The sequence below is a fragment of the Miniopterus schreibersii genome (genome assembly GCF_964146895.1).
Source record: "Miniopterus schreibersii genome assembly, chromosome: X".
Lineage (NCBI taxonomy): Eukaryota > Metazoa > Chordata > Mammalia > Chiroptera > Miniopteridae > Miniopterus > Miniopterus schreibersii.
In genome coordinates, this window is record NC_138104.1 from 74,968,480 (window position 1) to 74,988,976 (window position 20,497).

The following is a 20,497-nucleotide window of genomic DNA, read 5'->3' on the forward strand; positions in this document are numbered from 1 at the left end:
GATGATGTCATCTCTTTCAGATGCTGTGGCCCTCTCTTCAAATGAATCCGCTGAATGGAAAAATAACCCTTTTTCCAGAATCTTTTTAAAAAATAGTTTACACATTGTTAAAATTCATGGAGCTGTACATTTTAAATTTTTGTAATTTGTTCTCCAAAAAAGCCATTTTTATGCTTTCTGGAGGTCTTAGTTTTTAGTTCGCTTTCATTTTATTTAATCCTCAAGGACAGCATGCTGAGGTCGATCCTGTTATTAAATGGTGCGTGTCCACTAAATATCAGCTAACAATTGAACATATCTGATTCCTTTGCGAAACTTTATGTATGGAAAAATGCAAAAGGGCATTCTCCTCACTTCATTGCACATCCATATGGTTTGGGCAAAATACAGTCTGCTCTTGCAAATTCAATTTTTGTGTGTGTGTTGTATTTTTTCGTATTTATTATTTTTTCTTTTTCTTCAAATGTAATTTCTAATAAAGGAGTCCTGTAAGATGCCTGGACTTCAGCTATTGTTGGTATTGTATGGCTGCTACCCTTAACATTAACTTTTTATAAAGAAGACTGCAATTCTATTTTGGTATCTTTTAAAATAATTTGTTGCCTTGGTATTAATATTGACATCTATTTTCTGGAATGTATAAATAATGGGGAATTTTTTGAAAGCCAGAAGAGGGTTATTGGCACATTTCTTTTGCCCCATGTACTGGAATCAAAAATATTTCTTACAGCACTGCTTTATTTTTTTATGGAAACAAGAAGTTTGAGAGTCTGCTTTTCATTAAAATTATCATAGGGTGGTATGAGCAAAACATTAGCCTGGAGCTTGGAGTTTATCCTGAGGGCACTGAAACACAGGTTTTAGATGTGGGTATGATATGGTCAGAAGCCTCTGTCTTGGTTGTGGAGAGAGCCTTGGATGGAAAGATAATGGAAACAAAATAAAAAAGGAGGTCCTGTCCGGCCGGGCATGGCTCAGCCATTGAGCATCAACCTAGGATCCAGGAGATTGAGGTTTAGTTCCTGGTCAGGGCACATGCTCAGGTTGTGGGCTTGATCCCTAGTCGGAGGCGTACAGGAGGCAGCTGATCAATGACGACTCTCTCATCATTGATGTTTCTCTCTCTCTCCCTCTCCCTTCCTCTCTCTGAAATCAATAAAGATATATTAAAGAAAAAAAAAAGGAGGTCCTTACCATGGTCCTGGGGAGAACTCTCTCTCATTTATTTATTCTTCCATTCAACAAATACAAATTGTATGCCAGACCATCTACATATTTTAATTCATTTAACCTGCATAAAACCCTACAAGGTATTACTAGCATTTTACAGATGAGCACTGAAGGTCAGGAAGAAACATCCTCAAGGTCAAGGGGATAGTAAGTGACACAGAGAGTAGACAGTGCAATGGATGGAAGGTAGGGCTATGCCTGGTGTGTTTGAGGAAGAGAAAGAAGGCCAGCATGCCTTAAGTAATTACGAGGTAAGTGATGGATATGAGATGAGGAAGTAACTCACAGCTTTGACCTTAAACGTGAAGCATTTCTCAAAAGCTATATTGCAGGCTCAAGCAGAACCAAGATTGGAACTGAAGTCCTGCTCTGTACAGGACACCTGGAGCCAGGGTAAAGGTATCTGTAATTTTATTATTCATTCTTTGTCACCTCCTCAAAATTCCTCAAGTACCCATTTGTTTTATGACTGAAGGTCTCTGAGGTTAATGACAAAGACTGTGAGATGAATGATGATGAATTCTGCAAGGTGAGTTATGGGGAGTTTAAAGAGTGGATGATGGGGCATCTGTAGGGTGTGATGAGAGGCCGATAGGGTAAATGATAGGGATCTGTGATACATGATGGGGGGAGTCTATAGAGTGAGTCATGGAATTGTCAGGTACATGATGGGAGGTCTGTTAGGCAAGTGATAGGGTCTGTGGTGTGAGTGATAGAGGTCTGTGAGGTGAATGATGGGTAGTCTAGAGGGCAAATGAAAGGCTGTTGTGGAGAGAGTGATAGGTATCTTAAAGGTTAATGATGGGGTATATGGGGTGAGTGATGGGAGGGTCTGTGGGGGTGAGTTTTGTGGGGTCTCTGGGGTAAATGATGGGAATCCTTAGGGTAGTGATGGGTGAGTCTGTGGGGTCAGTGATGGGTTTTTTTGGAGTACTTGGGGGTCTTTGAGGTGAGGATATCTGTGGGGTGCCTAATCAGGAGACAAGAGATTGAGTAAATTTAAGAACTTGAAGGTTCGGAAAATTCTCAGCCTGTCCCTATTGCAAAAAAATGAGAAAGTGTGTTCTGGAGAGAACACCAAGGGTATGGATAGAAGATCAGTCCTTAAAAGAGATTGCAGGTGTGTGACTCATGAATCTAATCAGCTACCATGGGAATCTCTGGGGTTAGTGATGGGGGTTTGTGAGGTGTATGTGATAAGGATGGGAATCTATGGCTGAGATAATGGTGGTCTGTGGAATGAGTGAGTGATGGAGGTGTCTTTGGGGTCAGTAATTAAAGATCTCTCAGTGTTAGGGTCAAGACATTTTATTTCATGGTTTTAAAAATTACCATCACTGCAGACCTCCTAGGTTCTCTTGGACTTTTGTCTCAACAGCTCCTGGCAGTGGCTCCACACAGCTCCTTTCTTCCCTGTTGCTGGCCCTTTTGGTGCCCACCCATCAGCCTGAGTATGACAGATCGATTTGCTTTGTCCTTTCAACCTGTGGGAGCAAGGATTGGACTATTCTGGCAGGTTGAGAGTTCATCATCAGCCAGTGTTCAAGCGCAGTCCATCACTTATCAGTTCTGCTTGCTCTTGGCTTTTGTAGCTTTGGCGTCCAGCAGTCTCTGGGCACGGGTGAACTGCTTCACAGAATCGAGCACAAGGATTCCGGGCAGCACCAGCCACAGGGCATTCATGAAGACAAAATAAAACCAGAAGTAGAGCGGGTGGCCCAGCTCCCCATGCTGGAATCCATCACGGTACTCAGTCAGGAAGTATAGCACATCCCCATAGATCTGACCTGTGGGAGGTGGAAGGGAAATGAGGAAACTTTATGAGGAGGAGGAGCTATTCCAAGGCATTTTCCAAGTCATCATTTGAGGTCTCAGCACTTAGGATTCCCAAATTCAGAGAGCTAAGAATTCAGAGAGCTAAGATTATATAGCTGAAAAGTTGAAAAATCAGAGAAGTGAGAATTCCAGAAACTGGAAGCTGAGAATTTCAGAACCCAGGAGAGTTCATATCTCCAGAATTTTTTTTTAGCACACCCACAAAATCTTTAATAGTAATTCCTTAATATTATGAAATACCATTATCACACCTAAAATATTAACAGAAATTATCAAATATTCTTATCATACCTAAAATAAATTAATAGTATTTACTTAATATTTCTAAATATCCAACAATATTCCTGATTGTTTCTTTTTTGTTTGTTTGTTTACTTATTTCTGTCCTCATATCATTTTAAGTTAAGGTTCTTTTACTGAGGGATATCAGTAATATTTTGAACAATAATAATAAAAAAAAGAAAACAGAGATTGAGGGTGGACCAATAGATTAAAGAAGACTTTAGAAACGTATCTCCAGAATTTAAGGAAGCTCAAAATCCTTTCATTCAAGACAGCTGAGGATTCCAGGACTAAAGAGAACTCACATTTCTAGAACTAAAGAAAGCTAACAATGTAAGAACACAAGAGGACTGAATCTCAGATGAAAGAGGCTCAAAATCCTGAGCCTACAGGACTCAAGGGCTTCCTGCCAGCATAGGCCACCTCATGTAACTTTCATAAGAGACTGTGATGGAGGAGGAGAAATGAACACTTCCCACTTGAGAACACAGGCTGAGAGGGGCATGGCTGTTCTAAAACCTTAGGGAGTTTGTCATTCAGTCTGACTCAGCCTTGGACGGGCACAATTGAGAGATCCCACCCACACGGATGCGCCTTATCGGATCTGTACATCCCCGATAATCCCTCCAGCACCCAGTATAGGCCCTCTACTCACCCACAGAGACCACAAGCTGTAGGACAAAGCGAAGAGGCTGCTGGCGGAGAAAGGCAACCACCACCCAAATGCTGAGTGGTCCCCACAAGAAGGCCGTCATAGTCTCCATACATATCATGAAGTTGTCATTCCTGCAGGAGAAAGGATGGGGTGACACTGGCAGCACTGTGCTCTAACCATAGGGCACCCCATTAGTGTTCCCTGACTCACCCCTCCCCCAAACCAATTCAGGTCTCCTTTGACAGAGGCAAATACTTACAGGATGTATCGGCTGTCTCCCTTGGCATACTCTTTCCCTGAAGAAGACAAGAGACACACATGAAGAATAAAGGCAGGAAAAGGAACTCAGACTTGTGAGAGCTGAGGGCCCATCTAATAAGGCAGGCTTTATAACCTCTCCATGCCTCCATTTCTTCATCTGAAATGGGGCAGCTATTTGGATTTTAGAGTTAATATATGTATATAAGATATGTGTGCAAACCTGACATAGAACAGTAAGTGTTGCTATAATTATCTGGTATTCAATAATTATCTATAGAATAAAAGGAGGCAGGTATTGCCTGGCCTGTGTTGCTCAGGGTTTAGAGCATCGGCCCGCACACCAAAGGGTCTTGGGTTTGATTCCCGGTCAAGGGCACGTACCTGGGTTGCAGGTTTGATCTCCCCTGCCCTGGTCAGAGCTTGTTCGGAAGGCAACCAACTGATGTGTCTCTCTCACATCAATGTTTCTCTCTCTCTCCCCCTCCTGTCCTCCCTTCCACTCTCTCTAAAAATCAACAGAAAAAATATCCTTGGATGAGGATTAACAACAACAAAAAAAGCAGGCAGGTATAGATGATGGAGTGAATTAAGTAGCCAATGATAGAGGGAAAGAGAGAGAGAAAGAGAGGGGGTAGGGAGGGACTGAGAGAGAGAATGAAAGTGAACAGATGAATGAATGAAAGCACCAGCAGAGAATCAATAAGAAAAATGCAGATCACATAATATAAAAACAGGCAGGAGAATGGAGTAGGTTCTTCACTAAAGAGGATTTCCAAATGGTCAATACACAGATGAAAGGTGCTTAAACTTTCTTTAATCATTAAGTAAAAACAAATTAAAATCCCACAATGAGATATCACTCACATCCACTAGATGGACTGCAATTTAAGAAACACCTGACCATACCAAGTGTCAATGAGGATATACAACTCTCATATACTGCTGGTGGGAATATTAAACGGTGCAGCCATTTTTGAAAAGTTTGGCAGTTTATAAAGTTAAACACACATCTACCATACAACCCAGCCACTCCTCCATATTTACCCAAGAGAAATGAAAGCAGATCTCCACACAAAGACTTATAACAATGTTCACAGCAGCTTTATTCATGAGGACAAAAAGGAGTATTGGTTATAACAGCAAAAGACTGGGGGAAATGCCCACCGATGCTAGACAAGTCAAATAATTCTGTAACATCTATGCTTTGAAAGCTCTTTATGAACTGATGAGGAGTGACTTGGTTTAAAAAAGCAAAGTTCAGAAGTGTATATAGCATGTTACCATTTGTTTACATAAAAGGGAAAAATAAAAATGATGATGATGATAATAAACAGTTATATAGCATCTATTGTCTGCCAAATAATAATAATAATAATAATAGTTACATGGCATCTACTGTTTGGCAAACACTGTTCTAAGTGCCTTACACATATTTGGGTAATATTATTACCCCTCTTTTACAACTGAGCAAACTGAGGCTTCTGTGTGTAATTTATGTATGAATAAACCCTGGAATAAAACAAGCAATTATTAACAGTGGCTAATAACTGGGAAAACTTGGTGGACAGAAGGTAGATTTTCACTGCATACTTCTTTAAATGGTTTGTTTTTTGAACCATGTGAATATATATGTGACAAAAAAGTTAAATAAAAATTTTAAATAAATTAATAGAAGAAAAGTTGTTAGGTGGGTAAACATTTAAGCCAATCCTTGCAGGAAAAATTCCCTCCCACAGCACATGAAAGAACTCAGGACTCACAGAGTTGGGACAAGAAGGCTTGGTCTCCAAGAAGGTCCTCGTGGTACAGGCTGAACCAGCCCTCAATCACCAGGTGGATGAACCCACACACTGCAAACCAGCATAGGGACAGTCGTCGCCAGGTCCCCAGTGGGATAATGGCAGCATGTCCTGACAACAGCCATGTGGTCACAACTAAGACCCCAGAGACAGAGAAGAGGCCAGCTAGTATATGCCAGGTAGGGTAGTCATTAGGCACAAAGTTGTCCAGTCTCAGGTGCCGAGGCCAGTATGGGTGCAAGGGGCTAGCATTGGTTGCCATGTCTTTGTAGGCTGATAGCTGTGTGTGGATAAGTAGAAAGAAGGAAACGAAAAACCTGAACAAATAGAAAGCACAGAATGAGATCATAAAATCAAATCCAAATGGTTTATTATCATAAGAAATGTAAATGCACTTATAAAACTGGACTAAAAACAAGATCTAATTATATGCTGTTTTAAGGCCACAGAAAGGCTGAAAGCTTGTTCCAGCCCTCTGTGAACCATACGATGTGGTAACCAGACCAGCTCCCTGCCCTCAGGGTCAGAGTCAGCTTAGGAATACAAGAACCAGGACCGGTCCCTGCCCTCATTGGTCACAGTCTGGTGGGCAAAGAATCGGAATAGGTCACAGCCCTCACAGGTCGCACCCTGGTAAGGGTAGACACAGGAACTAGGCCTGGTCCATGCCCTCAGGGGTCACAGGCTGCTGGGAGACACAGACAACTGGTTGGGTCCCATTGCAGGAGTCAGTTGTCCTGCATCGTTCAGCGGAGAGCAAGTCCCTCTCTGCAGTCCTGGAAACTGCAGGACAGAAGAGAGAAGACTAATGAGAACTACAATCCTCAGGTTCAGTGTGTGGAAAGCCAAGTGCTTCCCGCAACACGGCACACCATCAGCAACCTGCAAGAAATAGGAAAGCGGAAGGCACAGGTCTACCGCGCGGTGCTTAAAGAAGAAAAGGAGGGTTAAATACGGAGACCACCAATCAGAACTAGAACCCTCTAGTCCAGCTGCCCAATGAGAAGGAGGATCTTCTGTGCTCCGGAGGACCACGCGGTAGCCAGGGGGTCTCGCGCAGGCGCGTGGGGTTGGGTGGAAAGGTGGCGGGCTGGAGGGGGAAGGGTCTCCTGCAGGCGCGCCTGTGGCCGGCCGTTTACCTGTGGAGAGGTAGGGGATGGAGTGGCAGGCGAGGCGGAGGGGGCACTCACTCAGCGGCGCTGTCCAGCGACCTCTCCTGCAGGGTCCGGGCTTTCTTAAGGCTGTCCTGTGGGCTCTGTCACAGCCCTAGTTCAGACCCATTTCCTCACAGGTTCCTCGTCTTACGGAGTTGGCCAATGGAGGGGCTGGGGAGGTGGCTAGTGCCGCTCTCAACCAATAGGAGCTTTCTGTGTGCCGCCGGCCCCGCCCTTACGTGTGGTGCCATTTTCATTGTTGACTGAGCCAGAATCTGGAGGTGGGTGAAGGCGGGGTGTGCCGAAGTGGGTGGGCGTTTTCTGCCAAAAGGTACCAGCAACGAGTCTTGGCTTGAATTTCCCTAACCTCTTATCCGTCAATCATTTTCAGAAATTGGGTAGTCATCCTTATCATCTGCTGTTGAATCAGCGTTGCTTAGCGTCCTCTTATCTTTGCCCCCGTTTTCTAAGCAGACCAGTTAATCAGTTTCCAGACAAAACCTTCATTCTTAATGCCTGAATGGGCAAGGAAACAATACTAAGACAGATCACAGCCTGTACACTACGTCTCCATCCTTTACCTCAGCGCTTAGACTCCTTAGCGGTCATCCTCACCTCTCCTGACTTCAAGTCAGAAAAACCAATCAAAACTCCTTGAGGGCCAGTTGGCATGGAGATCCTCAACCTCCCTATGCCAGCTCCAAAGAACCAATCAGAACTCCACAACTCTAAGCCAGCGGGCACCCAGACCCCACAATCAGAATTCAGACCCATCCCAAACCTCCTGTCCACTTACAACTCACAACCCTCAGTCCTAAGGACCACTAAGCATCTACTGTCTTACTTTCTCTTCTCTCTGTCCCAGTTAGAGCAACCAATCAGAATGGGGACCCCCCAGTTTTCCAGCCAATTGGTATCAGACCCACTGAGCAGTGAAAAAAGAGTCTTTTGTATATTTCCTACTTTTATTCGACAATAACAAACTATATAAAAAGGGAGTAGGAAGGCAGGAAGGCTGTGGATCTCCCCCTCTCTGCTTCCCTAAGCATCCCCCACTCCTAGGCCCCAGCAAGGATCACCCCCTTCCTGCCTTGTGGTGGGGTGGGGATCAGCAGGCATGAAAATGGTGTGTGTGTGTGTGTGTGTGTGTGTGTATGGGTGTTGGGGGGGGCTATGATGGAGAGGGGTCAAGAATTAGAGAGAGGCCTTCCCTCATCCTCCATCAGAGCTGGCACCCTGAGGAGGGGTCTTGAGTCTTGAGGGAGCTGGGAGGGTCCACAGATGTGCCTCAGCCTATGAGACGGTAGAAGATCCAACATCCAAAAGTGACCCAGTGACTGGCCCAGCTGAGCTCTGACCACTTGTGGACAGTGTATGCCATGCCATAGCCCTGTGGGAGAGAAAGAGGTGATGGTCCCACTCAGCAAGAACAAAGAAGATCTCAGGAAAACCCATCCTTTGCTCAAGACCATATCTGTGACTCCATGGTAACCTTAGGTGAGGCCCCAGAGAAGAGACTGGGTGCATATAAAAGGTAAGCAGATTTAGTTCTTTTTCTTTCATGTTTTCTTTTTTAAAAATAATTTTAAAAACAGGACAAGACAACCCCACTCTCTGACCTGTACTCTCCCTTATATGTAAAGAGTTCTTAGAAATCAGTATTTTAAAAAGACAAAAATTGGCAAAGGAGGTGAGTAGGCCATTCTCAGTAAAGGAAATACTTAAACTTATGGCCTCATTCATAATCTTTCTCCTCTCAAACTGGCAAACACATCCAGGAAGTCTGAGAGGCACTCTGTTGGTGGGGTGACAGACATGTTCACACACTGCTGGTAGGGGGGCAAAAAGGTAACTTCTCCATTTCCACTACTAAGAATAGATCCTACAGTTCTGTCTTCACCTGTGTGAATCCACATGGGTACAAGGATATTACTTGCTGCAATGTCATCTGCAATAGGAAAGAACTGGAAATCATGTGGGTGTCCACCGATAAGGGACAAACTACACTGTGTCATATCCTTACAATAGAAAAAAATGAGGACTCTGTACTAATGTGGAAGATTTTCAAGGATTATTATATAAAAAAGCAATATGTAGTACACAGTATCATTCATGAGTTACTTTTAGGGTAAAAACTGGGGGGGGGATTAAAATATATTTTTATATTTGCTTATTATGCTTAAATTTTTGAAAGATATTTTAATAAAATGAATGAAAGTGGTTACCTGTAAGAGGTCAGTGAGTAGACAGAGGAGCAAGTCTTTTCCCCTGAATATCTTGAATACTGTTTGGATTTTGAACCTTGTGGTATACATTAACTATTTTTAAATGTTTTAATTAAAATAAGATAAAAAGTTTATTTAAAAGAAGCAAAACCCAGATTTTGCACACTCAACCTGAATAAAAATTAAAAATTGTTTTTAATGATGAAAATAATACAAAATAAAGTTTTATTTTTAATTAAAAATAAAAATTTAAAAGAGAAGCAAAACCTGGATCCTGCAAGAGCCATATGCATAGACATTATTTTTAAATTTGTTTTTCATTTTAAAAGGACTAAAATCTGGAATGTGCTTATTCCACATGAATAAAAATAGCATACCCATTTTAATATACATTTTAAAAGTAGAATCTAGAGTTTGCACACTCAACCTGAGTAAAGATATTTTTAAAAAAATTTAAATGAGAAAGAAAGCTTGCAGATTCTACTTAAACAAAAATATGATGACTAATTGAAAAAAAGTAAAACCTGGATTTTGCATTCCACCTCTATAAAATAAATTTTATAAGTAAAATAAACATATTTTGTACACTTCACCCAAATAAAAGACCCAGCAGTGCTAATCATCCAGAGAGACAATGGGAAAGAAGGACCAAGGAACAGTGGCTGCACAAGTGAGAGACACTGCACAAGGTCCTCACACCTCAGCCACCCTGGCCCCCTTTGTCCTCATGGTTCCCATGAACAGCAGGTGGCACATCCTTGGGTACCCCCAGCCCAGGGCCCCACCTCACCTGCTCTTCTGTGGTATCATCCACATCGACATCAAACAGGGAACCCAGGTAGGCCAGGTGGAAGATGGCCAGGGCCCCAAAGAGCAGGTTTAAGGCTCGTACCCCCAGGCCCTGTGGGGGACAGATGGATTTGCTTGGCAGCTGGACCTACTCACTGTCTCTCAGTCCCACCTGGGCAGGGGAGCCCAGGGAGATGTACAAAGTGCAGTGGGTTCCAGGAATGAGGATGTCCGTGGCACCCCCGGGGTAGGAAAGAGATGGTTCAGATCTTCCTATGGGAGCTCAAGAGGTATCCAGGGATCGGGGTACTGTTAGCATTGAGGGCATCCAGGCTGGGGGAAATGTGAGTATTCAGACAAAGGAGGCAGAATGGTGGAGCTCTGAGTTCTGGGTTTATGGTGATAAACATCAGTTGAATGGTAGACAAATCTGAGGTTGTCCACACTTCTTATTGCAAACAGAATGAAAAAATAAAACAGAAAAACAAAAGCAAATCCCCAGCATGTCCTACAGGGCCCACCACTCTCCCCCTCTCTCACTTTGCTCAAGCCACACTGGCCTCCTCACTGTTCCTCAAATATTCCAGGTCCTCTCCCATCTCAGGGCCTTTACACTGGTTCTTCCCTTTGCCTGAAATGCTTCTGTCCCTCACCTCCCTCAGTTAAAGAACTCAAAAGGCACCTCCCTATTTAAAATGGAATCCACTTACTCCCTGATACTTCCCTTCTCCTTTCCCTATGTATTTCCTCCTTGGCACTAATCACAGTCTAGCAAACTATTTTACTTTACTAACTTATTTTTTATTTACTGTGCCCTCTGTTAAAATGTTTGTCCCAAAGGCTAGAACTTTGTAGTCTGTTTTGTTCACCACTGTGTCTCTAGCACCTAAAACCGTGCCTGGTACCAGTAGGTGTTCAACAAGTGTTCACTGGGGACATGAATGCCTGCTGTGTATGCAGCAGGTGTTTGATAAACGTTTGTTAGAGAGTTGGATGGCAGTGAATAGAGGTGAGGTTCTGGGGATGGCTCAGGTACCAGAAGAGGAAGCTGGGCACCCTGAGACAGACATAAATGGAGACAGAAGTGACATATTTGAGGGGGAGTGTTGGGTTTGAGGTTGCCTGGACTGAACTCTCACCAAGCGATGCTGGTGTGAACAGTCTGGTGGGCACCGTTTTGACAAGACGCAGGCACTGAGGATCCGAGCCAGGCGCTTCCGGAGGACTGGGGTTGATGGGGGAGGGAAAGGAGTCAGGTTAGCCTCAGGGGACAGAGGTTCCAGCCCCCTACCAACCTTCCATCCTGTCTGTTAGGCTGGGCTCTGTACTCACCGTGCTCCACATAAGTGATAAATGCCAGGGATAGCAGCACCGCAGCCAGGTGGAAGCTGAAGCCCTGGTGGGGCCCCAGGGGGCAATGAGGTGAGTGAAGAGGCCCTGCCACCCCTGCCCAGCTTCCACCCTGATCCCACTTCACCCTGCTCACGTGCAAGAGAGCACTGGCTGCATAGGTGACCAGCACGGCTGAGAAGGTCCCCAGGCGGAGAGCATTCTTGAAAACATCTGGAAGAGGGAGATGCGGGTCAAGAGTCTCCCAAGATTCCCTCCTGCCCTTCTTGGGGGGCCATAGGGCAGGGTGAGGATGCACGTAACATGTTGGAAGCCCCAGCACAAAGTCTTTATAATGGTCTCACACTTCATATGTCTAAAACTTAGCTGTTGAACTTTCCTCCAAAACTGTTTTTCCCACAGTCTCCCAAGTATCCCAAAGTTCTGCCAATGTCAACTCCACTGTTCCAGTTCCTCAGGGTAAAACCTCACTCCCACAACCAAACTCAGCAAATCCTGTCAGTTTCACCATCAGAATTTATCCAGAATCGGACCTCTCCTTTCCACATCCACTGCTGCAACCATCATCACTGGCCTGGACTACTGCAGTGTCCTCTTCACTGCTCTGATTCTCACCCCCTCCCTATCTGTCCTCACAGTAGCCAGAGGGTCCCATTACAACCCAAGTCAGCCCAAAGCCCTCCTCTGCTCAGACTCCTGTTGTAGCTCCAGCTCTCTCAGAGAAAAAGCCAAAGTCCTCCCTGTGGCCAGTGAGGCCCTACAGGACCAGACCCCTGTCACCTCTCTGACCTCACCTCCTGCTATTGGCCTCCTCACTCTCTTTCCTCCTGCTGAACTGGTCTCCTCAAACATGCCAGGCATAATCCTGCCTCAGAGCCTTTGTACTGGCTGTTCCCTCCATCTGTTACACTCCCCCCCACATAGTCACACTGCTTGCTCTCTCACCTTCTTTAGATCTTTGCTCAAATGTCACCTCCTCCATGGGACTCGCTGTGGCTAATTTATTTAAAATTGCAACCTCCCACTGCCAACACTCCCAGATCATCCTTTCCTGATTTACTATTATTACTTTTTTACCATCGCACCTATCATCATTTGAACTATTGTGTATTTTTTTCTCTTATTATCTGCTCCCCCCACACAAATGCCAGCTCCACAAGGGCAGGGATTTGGGTTTTTGTGGGGTTTTTTTTGCCCCTGCAGTACCTGCAGTGCTTAGCACACAATGGGTTCTCAGTAAATGTTGTATGGATATGTGAAAAGGCCTGGGGTGAGGACTCCCCACTCTTGGAGTAGTGACTTGGTGACTCACAGTTATTTAGCCAATAAGACATGGGCAGGTTCCAGCTTGTGACAACTTCAACCATGGACCGAGGCAGCTCCACATTCAGTGGCTTGGATACTGTCAGGTCCCTGTGGGCAAAAGAAATACAAGTTCATCTAGGATATCAAGTCATCTGACTGCCACACTTTTGTCTTGGCTGTTTCCTCCCGTGGGAACACCCCCCTCCTCCCTGCAGCTCCTCTATGCAGCACCCTGTGGGAGAGGATGGCCTCCCAGCCCTTCCCACCATTCCAAGTGATCCTTCTCGTCGGTGAAGCCAGCTCCCGCCAATGTGGTTGTGGCCTCAGACAGGAAGCCCACAAAATAGTTGCTGAAGTGGAAGGAGACAGCACTCTCGTAGGCTCGCAGCCACCTGGGGAGAAAGGGGCAGGGAGAGAGGCATCATGCCCAGGGGCCAGCATGACACCCCACCATGTGTCATCATCCCCAGCCCCTCTCTGTAAACTCACCTTACCATGGTGCCCCTAAGGCCCCCAGGGGTCAGGAAGGCAGCAGAGAAGAAAGGAAAGAGAGTCAGAAGCCCAGGAGGCTGGCCTGAGTTGTTCGTAGACAAGACAGAAACATAGTAGCAAAAAGAGGTGCAGTGTGATAGTCACACACATATATACACTGTCAGTTTCATGGGGCTCAAATGGATGTATGAGCTGCTCTACAATATGACACAGTCCCACATTCTTACATGGCCAGACATCCAGACCCAGCCACTGTCAGAGGCCCAACCTAACAGCCCTATACCATGACATAGCCATGTGGCCAGACACAAATACTATCAGACTCCAGGCCTCACAGCTCTCTAACCTGACTCAATGACCATAAGACACACAAAAGTCCTGTAGTTAGGCACAGAGGTCATCAAGCACCGTGCTATGCACACATACACAAGTCTACACTCAAGACAGTCATCCTGTCAGTCATACAATAGACAGTAAAGCCTGAGCAGTGGTTAGAGCATGAGCCTGTGGACTGAAGGGTCCCAGGTTCAATTCTGGTCAAGGGCACATATGTTGGTTGCAGGTTCAATCCCCTGCCCCGATCAAGGTGCATGCAGGAGGCAACCAATTGATGTGTCTCTCTCACATTGATGTTTTGCACGCTTTCTCTTTCTCTTTTCCCCCCTTCCACTCTCTCTGAAAAGCAATGGAAAAAATATCCTTGGGTGAGGAGTTAAAAAAAAAAAAAAGAAAGACAGTAAAAAATAGGCAGAGTCCCGCATTGGAAAAAGGGTTGGTTCTGGAATCAGTCCTGGGATTAACACCTGGCTGCTTAACTGGGTGTTACTGGGCAAGTCACTCCACCTTCCAGAGGATCATTCAACATCAGACACAATCAGTGGCCAGTGAATGGGGGTGGGGAGAGGGGTCATGCAATCAAACAGCTGGGTGAAATCCTACAGTCATACCAGAGGCTGATGGTCAGTCCTGCAGACAGGCATAGGCACACAGTAGGTCTCAACCCCTCAGCTAGACAACACCATGCAGCCAGAGAAGGCAGACCCACAGGCAGAATCCATCACAGACAGGCACCATAACATGCTCCAGTCAGACCCATTTCCAGCCAGAGTTACGGACAAGCCAGACTTACCCAATGACAGCCACAATGGGGTCATCATTGACAATGGCACAGCCAGAACTCCAGTCTCACATAGGGAGTCAGTGACCGAGAGACAAACAACCCATACACATCCCTAGCCAGAGTCACAGGTCAGCATCACCAACCAACCCATACTTGTCATTCTGTTAGTCATGTAATTGGCTTCTAATGGTGAAACAGTGGAACAGATGGACAGTCATACAGTATGTCAGACGTACATGGATTCACAGAGCCAATCTTGGCCACAGACAGACAGTCATTCTCTGTCCAGTCATGGGGTAGATGGTCAGATGGTCTCAGACTTAACAGAACCAAGAGGTCACAGACTGTGCCCCCAACCCCCAGTTAGCCCACTCGCCCTCAGCACCTGCCCTCATTTACCTGGCTTTGCGTTTCTTGCTGTAGTAACAGAAGACAGATAGAAGCATTAAGAGACAGGCTTAGAGCTGGGGAGACCCCAGGTCCCTACCCAACCCCCTCACGGCAGGGCAGAGGCCTCAAAGGCCATGCTCACTTTCGAAGGAGGCGGTCACCATCAAGGGGGATGAAGTATGGGAAGAGGTAAGGGCCCACACAGGTGGACAGCACAAGGCACAGCAGGGCCAGCGACAGGCTTTGGGCCACCTTCTGCAGCCACCGGCGGCTCTGTGGGGATCAAGGCTCCATGAAGACTGCCCCATGGGGGCTCCCTCAGTCCCTGCCCACCTGTCCACCCAGAACCTCACCAGCGGGCGACCTTGGACAGCCTGTAGGTAGCTGTGGAAGGATATCCAGGGCCCAAAGACGATGGTGCCCACGAAGTAGAGGTAGCCCATGAACTCCACAGGTGAGGGCACTGCACCCACCTCGCCCCGGTCCAGGTCGAAGCCCAGAGACACCGCCTTCATGGCCACGATCATCTGGGCCCCTATGTGTGGCGCCCATGGTCAAGTGAATGGGCAGAGAGCAGGTCAGCATGGGGGGATGGGGAACACCAAGTGAGGGGTTGTAGGAAAAGAGAAGTTCAAGGGTGGAGAGGTAGGCACAGAGTCAGATAGGCAGATAAGCAGGTGGGCCCAGGACTGGCCGATGCCCCTTTTCAAGAGTCAGGCACGTACATGAGATGGGAAAGACAAAGGGGGGGAGGGGGAGGAGGCATGGTAAAGAGAGACAGATGTAAAGGGGATCTGAGGCCTGTACGTCCAGTGGGGTGGACAGATGAGGAACAAACATGGGGAAGGAAAGACAAGGTTCGGGAGTTAGGAGATGTAAAGTGGGGCAGGGGGTTGGGGCAGGTGAGAGAGCCAGGAAGTACCTCGCATCTTGTGCCATGTCACAGTGTCCACCATGTGCATCTCACTGAGGGAAAAAAGGTGGTGGTCTTGGGCCCATGACTCCCATGGCCTCAGAGACCACAAAGGGGGGACCAATGTTCAGAGGGGCTTATACCTTCCCCTGTCCTGCACAACCTCATGGAGGAATAATTCTCCAGGACTCCCTCCTCCAGGGGGAGCCCAAGCCCAGCTTGTCCTGTACAGCCTTTAGAAAGAATTAGTCTCCCACATTCCCTCCAGGAACACCTCATGCTCTTCCTGTCCTGAACAACCTCACGAGGAGCAGCCTCTCTGCCAACAGTGTGGGGATGCGGGCTCACACTCATACCCCATGAGCAGGTAGATCAGGATGGTGACGGAGAGGAAGACACCGCGATGGGAGGAATGTCGGCAGAGAAACAGGACGAGGTAGCACAGGAGGCTGAGCAGCACAACCCAAACCATGTGCAGCTGGAAGAAGTGGTAGAGGCTGAAGAACCCGCCTGCCACGGTGCTTGCGTGCTTCAGGTAGGATGGCAACCCTTCAGGTGAGAGAACAAGAAAGAGGAGTTGAGTGGGCTGGCAGGAAGGGAGGGCAACCTGAACAGGGGTACAGCCTGGGCAAAGCTAGAGGTTGGAATGTGGTGGGATTGCAGGGGGCCCAAAGCAGGTGTTGGGGAGCTGGAGAGGTGGTGACACCTGAGTTTATTTATTTATTTATTTGAGAGAGGGGGAAGGGGGAGGAAAGGAGGAAGGAGGGAAGAGAGAGAGATTTGTTCCACTTATTTATGCATTCATTGGTTGATTCTTGTATGTGCCCTGATTGGAGATTGAACCTGAAACCTTGGTGAATTGGGACAATGCTTTAACTAACTGAGCTACCTGGCCAGGGCCAAGGCCTGGGTTTAAAGAAAAGGAACACCTATAAAGAACATTTGGGAACCCTCAGAGAAATGTGAGTATCAATTTATATTGGGTAATATTGCATCCAGATTAAGTTTCTTGAGGGTTGATGGTTGAAGCTGTGGTTGTTGGGGGAAGGTGTCCTTGTTTTGGGGGGAAACACGCTGATGGATTTGGGGTGAAGTATCAGCAGGTTATTCAAGTGATTTAGGAAGATGGTAGATAGATGATAGATAGAAAGATAGATAGATAGATAGATAGATAGATAGATAGATAGATAGATGATAGGTGATAGATAGAGTGGGCTAATGTGGGAAGATGTTGACAGCTGGAGAATCTGGTAATGCTTATATGGGTGTTTATTGTATTATTCTTTCAACCTAACTTCAGTAAATGAAATATTTTAAAATGAGAAACCTATGAAAAAATAGAACATCCAATTAAAATAAAAGAGAAGAAAGAAAGTGTAGAATCTTTGAATTTCAGATTTCCAAAATTCTCAGCATCCTAAAGGGACCTTGGGAACTTGGGATCTTAGCATTTGGATATAGGTTTGCTGTGATTGTGGAAACATTCCAGAATCCTAGAATCCAGAAATCTCATCATGCCCTGATTCCAGAACTCCAGAATGCCAGCATTTTGGAAGCCTAGAATGTGAGAATATCAACTTGTCAGATCCCCAAACCCTGTAACGTGGTACTTTGGGATTCCATTTGACACCAGCATTCCAGAATCTTATAATATTGGGATGTAGACATTTCAGGATCCCCAAATCCAAGAACCTCCGCTTTCCAGAATCCTAGAACCCAGGAATACTGAAAGGCCTGGCTTGGGTTTCACTTGGCATGGTGTAGCATAGGGTGGCTGGGCATAGTAGAATGTGGTGTGGTAGAATGGTGGTTGGCCTGGTGGGATGTGGTGGGCTGGACATATTGGCACCTGACTTGGCATGGCAAGATGTGGCAGGATAAGGTGTGGCTTGGTATGGATGAATGTGGCAGGTGTGATATGGCCTGGAATGGTGGCACATAGTGTGACAGGCACTTACCGAGCCTCCAGAAGAGGCGGCAGGCGAGGCAGATGGCAAGGAGCAGCCAGATCTGGTCAAGGCCCTGCTGGGCAGTAGGCAGGAGACAGCCCTGCAGCAGCTGCTGGAAAAATTCCTGGCGGCTGAAGGTGGCCATTGCAGCCCCTCAGGGATGGATGGACAGATGGATAGACCTGTCAAAGTGGAGACACAGAGCCAGGATGTCCATGGGGCAGACCATGCTCAAGGGATAGACTTGAGCACGCAGATTTCAGTTTGGGGCTGTCCAACCCATTTAGACACACAGTACTGGGGGGCTGGGGGAGGGTGTGAGTGTCAGGTACATCAGATTGAGCCACCAACTGTGTGTGGGGGGGTGTCCTGGGTGCGCACACACAGCCCATGACCTGTGGTGAATGAAGGATCTGTGCCCCTTCTATGCTGTGAGGAGTCGGAGTCGGATGGGGAATGAATGATGTACATTCTAGGCTGGCATATCAAATGGGGAGGCTCTCTGGTTTCCAAGGTAGAGTCACTTTGTGTGGAGGGCAGAGAGGGAGATCCTGTGACACTTGGGGGCCGTGTGCATCTCTCCTTGTACGGATGTGAGGGGTGTCCTGTATCCCCCGCGTGCCCCATCTCACCCCCACTCGGCCACTCCTGGCCACCAACAAAGCCCTGCTCAGGCCTCGGGGCTTCAGGGAGGTGGTGGTGATGGTTGGGGTCAGAGCAGAAGGGGGAGCCTGAAAGGTGATGGAGAGGGGACCCCAGAACACGCGCTGCAGACCAGTGCGGGGAGGCCGGCTCAGGATGGGAGCGGAGGAGCCGCGCGCGCACTCCTGTGACCTACCTGGCAGGAAGGAAGCTGCGGTCCCGGGGCTGGGGACGCACCGCCGCCGCCACCGTCGCCGCCTCCTCCGGGCAGCCTACCCCGCAGGCCGCAAGGCCGGGACCAGCTGCGGCTCTGAGGGCAGCGCGGCGAGCGGGCCCTTTAAATCCTGGGGAGGCCCGGCCGGCCAGCTCGGCCAATGAAAGGGCAGGAGCGGGGCGGGGCCGACGGAGGAGGAGGGAAGCGGGAGGGTCGAGGGAAAGGAGGAGCGCGAGGTTGAGAGGAGCAGGGTGCTGCGGGTTTTTGCGCCTGCACCTTTCCGGCCCTGAGTGTTGCAGCCCCTGAACATTCCGGTCCAGAGGTGTTCTGACCGTCCAAGAACAAATTTTCCAATCATCAGATTCCTAATCCTTGGAAGCTGAGATGGGAAAGATGGGGGAGGGAGGAGGGAAAGCCCCCTCACCTTGACTTATCACCCGCGCACCTCCTCTAGACACTGTTGTGTCCCCGTTCCACAGATGGGAAAACAAACCGAGGTCTCTCCTCCCCCATCCTTTGAGGGAACTAAAGGAATTTCCAATCCTCTCCGCTCCCAGAGACGGGCCAGAAACATTTCTAAGTATTGACTGTGTAACTGAGGAGCACCAATTAGGCTCCTGTGCTTCCCCTGGGGACTCCTTGTGAGCCCTTGGCTGGTCGTTGAGAACTGATTTGCTTGCTTAATTTCCCATCCCTTAATTATTCACCATGCATTGAGGGTGACCCCAGCAACTGGTGAGTGTTCCCTGTGAATCAAGAGGCTAGTACATAACGCCAACCGATCCTGAACATTTATGAAGCTTTTACAGCGACCCCAACAACGGCTACTATTGGGCTCTGTCTGCACCAACACTGAGGATTTACACTACACCTGCTGTCTGCCTCCCCTCCACTGTGTCCCTAGGCTAAAGAAGGGCCCATTTTTCTAAAGGAGCATTTGTTCTGCACGTACTTCATGCTTAGCTATGATGTAGAAGGGAGAAGGAAGCCCAGGTGAAGCTGGGAGCCCACCGTGACCTGAGGAGCTGAGGAAAACAGGTTCTAATCAGATTAGTACCTGCCTGTATGGAGCTGGGCAAGTCATGCCCACTCACCAGGCTTTAGTGTCCCTTTCTGTTAAACAAACGAATGGGATTAGCAGTTCTTTGCTTGGAAATACCTGTGGCAATTGAAGAGAAATGTGTAAGTTTCCATTCTTAAAAAAAAAAAAAAATCAACATGAAGTTAAATGGAGTTTTAACTCATAAATTAATATTCATGTATTATAAACAAAAAATGTTGAGCCCAGTAAGAATATATATAATGAATAAATTACATAGACCAGATGTATGAATGTTAATCCCTTTTCTTCTTTTTATTTATTTTGTTCTTTTTGCTAATCCCTTTTCTTAACAGCAGAATACAGGCCATATATTTTATAAATTAGACCTCATTCTCTTTTTTTTTTTTTCCCTGTTTTCAGACGTACTCAAGTAGAGTCAACAATGACCCATAGCACATGCCAGAAATATTTCCCTTAATTGCAAGACCTGGCATTTAAAACTGAAAGATCCTTAGTATATGCCTCACTGAGCTTCACAGACTTGATTGTTTCCATCTAGTCTTTTGATGTGTGTGATAAAGAACTAGTATCTAGATTCCAGGATGTATAAAGGACATCTAAAAATCAATAAGGAAAGGACAAACAATACACCAGAAAATGGGCAGTGGATATGAATAAATAATTCACAGCAGAAATCCCCTGAAGTGGCCAATATGTATAACCTATGAAAAGATAACCCAATCTCTCTCTTTTTTAAAAAAAAATATATCTTTATTGATTTCAGAGAGAGGAAAGGAGAGGGAGAGAGAGAGATAGAAACATCAATGATGAGAGTCATTGATCGGCTGC

General features: G+C 46.7%; 2 protein-coding genes across 9 annotated transcripts; both read right to left on the reverse strand.

Moving 5' to 3' along the window:
- Positions 1-1,194: 1,194 nt before the first annotated feature.
- EBP (EBP cholestenol delta-isomerase) lies at positions 1,195-7,845 on the reverse strand. Of its 4 annotated transcripts, none has more exons than XM_081125698.1 (5): positions 7,254-7,845; positions 6,025-6,380; positions 4,263-4,299; positions 4,004-4,134; positions 1,195-3,017 (listed from the first exon to the last, which is right to left on the reverse strand). In XM_081125698.1, exons 2-5 carry the CDS (start codon positions 6,323-6,325, stop codon positions 2,794-2,796), a joined length of 693 nt encoding a protein of 230 aa, XP_080981824.1. In that variant the 5' UTR covers positions 6,326-6,380; positions 7,254-7,845; the 3' UTR covers positions 1,195-2,793. The 4 variants fall into 4 exon arrangements, with proteins under 4 accessions (XP_080981824.1, XP_080981825.1, XP_080981826.1 ...); XM_081125699.1 differs by having other exon boundaries at positions 7,203-7,354; XM_081125700.1 differs by having other exon boundaries at positions 2,525-3,017; positions 6,025-6,343; positions 7,203-7,374.
- A 322-nt stretch (positions 7,846-8,167) lies between these two features.
- Positions 8,168-18,738, reverse strand: PORCN (porcupine O-acyltransferase). Of its 5 annotated transcripts, XM_081125693.1 has the most exons (15): positions 18,589-18,738; positions 17,760-17,932; positions 16,158-16,350; positions 15,811-15,854; positions 15,242-15,423; positions 15,031-15,161; positions 14,898-14,915; positions 13,376-13,390; positions 13,153-13,278; positions 12,894-12,994; positions 11,718-11,794; positions 11,564-11,627; positions 11,371-11,456; positions 10,233-10,343; positions 8,168-8,607 (listed from the first exon to the last, which is right to left on the reverse strand). In XM_081125693.1, exons 2-15 carry the CDS (start codon positions 17,893-17,895, stop codon positions 8,506-8,508), a joined length of 1,386 nt encoding a protein of 461 aa, XP_080981819.1. In that variant the 5' UTR covers positions 17,896-17,932; positions 18,589-18,738; the 3' UTR covers positions 8,168-8,505. The 5 variants fall into 5 exon arrangements, with proteins under 5 accessions (XP_080981819.1, XP_080981821.1, XP_080981822.1 ...); XM_081125696.1 differs by lacking the exon at positions 10,233-10,343 and having other exon boundaries at positions 8,170-8,607; positions 18,589-18,704; XM_081125694.1 differs by lacking the exon at positions 13,376-13,390 and having other exon boundaries at positions 8,176-8,607.
- Positions 18,739-20,497: the final 1,759 nt, after the last annotated feature.